The 5,153-nt window shown below is 64.8% G+C and overlaps 2 protein-coding genes across 2 annotated transcripts; both read left to right on the forward strand.

Moving 5' to 3' along the window:
• Window positions 1–480: 480 nt before the first annotated feature.
• Window positions 481–2,642, forward strand: H696_05232 (hypothetical protein). The gene is made up of 6 exons (XM_009499093.1): window positions 481–599; window positions 776–803; window positions 958–1,349; window positions 1,553–1,725; window positions 1,878–1,931; window positions 2,109–2,642. Exons 2-6 carry the CDS (start codon window positions 796–798, stop codon window positions 2,280–2,282), a joined length of 801 nt encoding a protein of 266 aa, XP_009497368.1. The 5' UTR covers window positions 481–599; window positions 776–795; the 3' UTR covers window positions 2,283–2,642.
• Window positions 2,643–3,209: 567 nt separating this feature from the next.
• H696_05233 (hypothetical protein) lies at window positions 3,210–4,862 on the forward strand. Its single transcript, XM_009499094.1, has 4 exons — window positions 3,210–3,660; window positions 3,837–4,046; window positions 4,205–4,250; window positions 4,391–4,862. The coding sequence occupies exons 1-4, from the start codon at window positions 3,266–3,268 to the stop codon at window positions 4,697–4,699; spliced, it is 960 nt and encodes a 319-aa protein (XP_009497369.1). The 5' UTR covers window positions 3,210–3,265; the 3' UTR covers window positions 4,700–4,862.
• The last annotated feature ends 291 nt before the right edge of the window (window positions 4,863–5,153 follow it).

Consider the following 5,153-nt stretch of genomic DNA (forward strand, 5'->3'; position numbering starts at 1 on the left):
GCTGGGGCAGCCCCCCCCCCCCCCCCCGGGGGGGGGGGGGGGACAGGGGGGGGGGGCCCACCGGGGGGGGGGGGGGGGGGGGGGGGGGGGGGGGGGGGGGGGGGGGGGGGGGCGGGGGGCCCCCCGCCGCCGGGGGGCCCCCCCCCCCCCCCCCCCGCCAGGCTCCCTGTACCCCGCGTCCGGGCCTCCAAGCACCGGGGGCTATATTGCGCCCTCGCACGCTCGGTCTCCCGGGCGCTGCTCGCCCCCGTTCCACCCCCCCCCCCCCGCCCCCCGGGTGGTCGGAGGGGTCCAGCCCGATGCGAGCAGGAGGCGCCCCTGGGCATTTGTTTTGGAGCGCCCGAAGCTGCCCCCATCCCGCCCGCGCCCACTCGCTCGCCCGGTTGCCCCCTGTGTCCAGAACGCTCCCCCTGCCCCGGCGGTCCCAGACATTTCAACCAGCCCATCGGCCTGCTGGTCCCCAGCCTGGCCCACCCCTCGCCAGCCCCCTCCGTCCCCCATCCCTTTCCACCCCTTCTTCCCCCCCCCCCGCCTTTTTGCTCCCTGTCCCGGGGAAGCTCCTCACTGCCGGTCCTCACACCACCTGGTTTGCGAACAGTGTGCGCTGTCGTCGCCTCCGTCTCCGCCACCTCCGCCGCCGCCGCCGCCACCGCCGCCGCCGCCGCCACCACCACCACCACTGCCGCTCCTGCTCGTGCCCTCCCTGCTCTACCGCCACTTGCCTGACACCCTTCCTGCCTCCCCTCCCTCCTGCCTGCGGTCTGTGCGCTCCCAGTCCCCCCTTTGATTTTAAATATGGCTGTGTGCGTCGCCCTCCATCTCCTCGCCTCCTTGCGCTCCTGCTCCCTGCCACATCTATCCTCATCCCTCAAATCCGCCCGCTCCCTCCCTCTCTGTCTGTCCCGCCCTAACCCCCCCCCTCCTCCTTTCCTCCGCCACTGGACGGCAACCACACAGCGAAGAGAACGTGTTCACTGTCAAGGCTCAGCCCTACACTCTCTCTTCCCAGAGCTGGGAGTCCGCCACCTCGAACATCATCTCGGTTGGCTTTTGGTTTGACCCCTCCGACAACACCACTCGCATCGTGGCTATGGACGGCGGTGTGGCCAAGATCAACTCCCCCATCACCCCGGGCATGACCTTTCTCCTGCCGAGCCACACCTTCGGCCAGTGGTTCTGCGACGTGTCGCAGGTGACTCACGGCCTGAACTTCACCAGCGTCCAGGATGCCCGCCAGTTTGCGGACTGCTTCGCTGACGCGGCCGAGGGTCGTAAGCCCACCGTCAAGGATGGCGCCGCTCAGCCGGCCATGAGTGCCCCTGCTCCGGGGATGGGTGCCTCGCCTGATGGTGCGCTCCCCTTCCCCTCCCTTTCTTTGCATAGCCCCCCTCCCGAGGCCTTGTAAGCGGTCCGGGCCCGACCCGCAAGGCCGGGGAGTCCGCACTTGCACACACGCAGCAAGACGCGAAACTGACCCTCATCCCGATTCCCATGGCATACGCATATACACACACACACACATATATACACATACATGTGTGTATGAAAATAGCTCACGGCATGCAGCAGCCAAAGCAGGAGCAGGTCTCCCCCTCGGGCCAGGTCAGCTCCCTGACCAGCTCCTTCGGCGGCATGCACCTGAACCAGCAGCAGCAGCAGCAGCAGCAGCAGCAGCCTCAGCAGCCCCAGCAGTCGGTTGGAGGCATGGTTGACCCGGCCACCGACGTGCGTCTCTCATGCCCCCCCCCCCTCTCTCTCGCCATTCACATGGACATGCCTCCTCCTTTCCTTTGCTCGTCATGATGACTTACCTGTCCGCTCGCGCGCACACACACACACACACAAACACACATTTATTTGTGTGTCCACATTTTCAGGCCCGGATCAAGGAGCTCCAGGCCCAGGTTAACCAGCTCACCATGGATAACCAGGTGCGTGCCATCACCGCCTCGGCGCCGGTCTAAGTGTCGCTCGTCATCCCCACAGCGGACCCCTCTCACCAGGCCCCCTCACATTATGCGCGCGCGCGCGCGCGCGCACACACATGTACCCGGCATACTCACATGCATAATGCTGCTTTCCCCTCCCCCTCCTTTGCCTGAGCACAGGTCCATGTCCAGGCTATCGACAAGCTGAAGAAGGCCCTTGCTGAGAACACGGCCAACGCCAACCTCTGGCAGTCGCAGGTCGCCCAGCTGGAGGCCGCCAATGCCGAGCTCAGCAACAAGGTGGCTCGCTTCGCCGAATTCCAGAAGACCTTCGCCTCCATGAGCATGGGCTAATTGCATGTGTCTGCGCGCCCGTGAGGAGGGTGGACAGGCATTCCCGCGAGGCACCTGTATTCCTCCCCGCCCTCCCTCTCCACCCCTTTCTTCTCCATCTTCGCCTTTTCCCGCTCTGAGTCGCGCCCCCCCCCCCCCGTTACCCGGCATGCAGACACAAACACATGTCCTCCGTGCTGCCCCTCTTTCACGCTCCTCCGCCCTTGTTTTGACATGGAGTCGAAGTCCCTTGTACCTCCTTGTCGCGAATGCCCTGCTGCTCTGCCTCTCTCTCTCTCTCTCTCACTCCGGTTCCCTTCAGACGCAAATACCAGTTATTTTTCAACAAAAAAGACCGCCTCCTCCGGCGCAGCGCCTGTGATGTGCTTCTGTGCCGATCCCACATGCCTCCGAGCCGCCCATCGCGCACGGAGAAGCATCCGAGAGCGGGCACATGGGGGGACGGGAAGAAAGAGGAGGGAACCACAAGCCAACAGGTCCCCGGGGCCGCGGTCTAGTCCGACGGCGGGATGGGAGGGAGGACCGGCGCTCGTGTCCGACCATGTCTTGGTGGTGTGATATCGCATGTGACCAATCACATGGCACTGCACTGCCAGAATATTCATCTGTCTTCCTTGCCCAGATCCAACCCGGGGGGAGGGGGGCGGCGGGGGTGGCAGCCGCCCAAGCCGGCAGGGCAACATCCGACCCCCTCGCCCCCACGCATCCGGATGCTGTGTGTGCCATCTGGGCGGCGGCGTGGTTCAGTTCCAATTCGCCCCCCCCCCCCTCTCCAGTTCCCGATCTAGCCCTCCTGGCTCCTGTCCTGGGCATACCGCGGGCAGGGCCAAGGGCACATTGCACACGCGGGAGCCAGATCTGCATTCATCGGCAGGCAGGCTGATTGCCCCGACACAGAAAGGCGCCAGCTTCTCAAGCCCCCCCCCCCCCCTCTCTCTCTCTCTTCCCCTTCTCGCACCCCAAATCGCCCCTCCTCCTTTAGTATGATGGCTTTCCGGTCACTCCTCGCCGGCGTGGCCCTCCTCTGTCTGCTGCTGGTGTCGGCTCTGGCCGCCCCGCAGGCAGACTTTGACGGGGTCGCTGACGATGCTGTGGTTACCACTGCCACCACCACCACCACCGATGGCGGTGCCCCCATCGATGCCGATGTCGATGCTGCTGCCGCCGCCAAGGCCCTGGCCCCCCTTTTCACCGGCCCGGCCTTTGTTCAGCTGGAGAATCCCTTCCAGGTGAATGATCTCTTCACCCACTCCGACAAGACCTGGTTTGTCACCTTCCATGCTTCTTGGTGCGGCGTGTGCCACCGCTTCGCTCCCAGCATCGAGTCTCTTGCCGAGGAGTTTGCCGCCTCCGGCAACTCCGACGTCCACTTCGCCAGGTGCGCCGCCCTCGCGTTCATCCTGCCTCCTCGCTGCTGGGGCAGCCCCCCCCCCCCCCCCCGGGGGGGCGAGGATGCAACAGGATGAGGATCCAGCACGGGGGAAGGGGCATGTGTTGCTCACGCCTTCACGCGCCTGGCCGATCGACTGACCGAACATGCACACACGCACACAGCATCAATCTCGACACCAACCTCGCCACGGCGGCCCAGTTCCGCGTGTCGGCTATCCCCGCCATGTATATTGTCCGCGATTTCGGCCAGAAGGTCCACGCGTACCATCCGCGCCCGCTGACTCCGGCTGCTCTGCGTGTCTTCCTCGAGGAGAAGCAGTGGCTCAATGACGAGGCTCCCTGGTCTGGCATCGGGTCGCCCTTCGGCTGGGGGTGCGTGAATGTTCGGCCATCGCTGCTGCTGCTGCTGCTCCTCCTCCTCCTCCTTATCCTTACCCCTCGGTGTCATTCTTGGGTCGGTTGTGGCCCCGCTGCTGACACTGTCATCGACATCTTCTCCCTCCTCCACTTCGCCATTCTCTCGCTCGCAGTGGTCGCACCATCTCCATCGTCCTGTCGGTTGTGTCCTATTACATGGTTCGTTTTCGGGGCCCTCGCTGTGTAGCCACATTTCCCCCCACCTTCGCCGCTCCTTCCCCTCCTTTCGCATTCTCCCAGTGCACAGCCGCACTGTCTCTACCTGCCTCTCATCAATACCCCTGTCGCACTTCATCCAGCAATTCAGCCAGTATCTGCGCGAGGTGTACCACTTCCCCCAGTGGCTGGTGTCGCTCTTCGGCTTCGGCCTGCTGGCTGTGGCCTCCTTCGCTTTTGCTGGGATCTTCTTCCGTGTCATCGGCGTCACCCCCGGCCCGGGGGGTGCCGCTTCGGCTGCCGCCTCTCCCGGCATGCTCCATATGGACGACATCGCGGCCGATCTGCCGGCCACGGTCGAGGCTTCCGAGCAGCCGGAGAAGGCCACTGCCTCGGCTACCGCCACCGCCGGCACCTCGGCTCCCTCTACCCGCAAGCGCCGCAACAACTAGAAAAGCCCCGGCTTACCTTTCCCCGGCGAGGGAGATGCCGTGCCTCCCCTGCCCTTTCTTTGTCCTTCCCACCGTTGACCGTGTCCTCTCCCTCGCCTTCCCTCTCCCCTTGGCCGACACAGAGAGACGCACGGGACAAGAATACACAGCTATAGCGGTCCTCTCTCCCCCTCCTCCTCCTCCCCCCTCCCCAAACGCCAGACTGCTGGCTCGTGCTACTAATCTGAAGAATGCCACACAACAGTGGAGGCAAGGGAGGAGCTGATGGTGCTGAAGTAAAGGGATATATGTCTGTATATTTGAAAAATGGGTCTCAATGTAGGAGAGTGTGAGTCTGAGAGGGGCCGCAAGCGGGAGTAGCGCGGGGGAAGCCAAGCCCTGGACAACCGTGAGGGATGTGGGCATGGGTGGTGAGCCACCCGGCGTGACATGGCTCTTGAAGGGGGGGGGGGGG

The sequence above is a fragment of the Fonticula alba genome, assembly GCF_000388065.1.
Source record: "Fonticula alba strain ATCC 38817 unplaced genomic scaffold supercont2.9, whole genome shotgun sequence".
In the NCBI taxonomy this organism is placed as follows: Eukaryota; order Rotosphaerida; family Fonticulaceae; genus Fonticula; species Fonticula alba.

Bases quoted from the DNA above. Each gene is read 5' to 3' on its own strand.
- H696_05233 (XM_009499094.1), top strand. From the start codon at position 3,266: ATGATGGCTTTCCGGTCACTCCTCGCCGGCGTGGCCCTCCTCTGTCTG. The intron at 4,047-4,204 runs GTGCGTGAATGT...TCTCGCTCGCAG, and splicing joins GGGTCGCCCTTCGGCTGGGG to TGGTCGCACCATCTCCATCG. The intron at 4,251-4,390 runs GTTCGTTTTCGG...CACTTCATCCAG, and splicing joins CGGTTGTGTCCTATTACATG to CAATTCAGCCAGTATCTGCG.
- H696_05232 (XM_009499093.1), top strand. The intron at 1,726-1,877 runs GTGCGTCTCTCA...CCACATTTTCAG, and splicing joins TGGTTGACCCGGCCACCGAC to GCCCGGATCAAGGAGCTCCA. The intron at 1,932-2,108 runs GTGCGTGCCATC...GCCTGAGCACAG, and splicing joins AGCTCACCATGGATAACCAG to GTCCATGTCCAGGCTATCGA.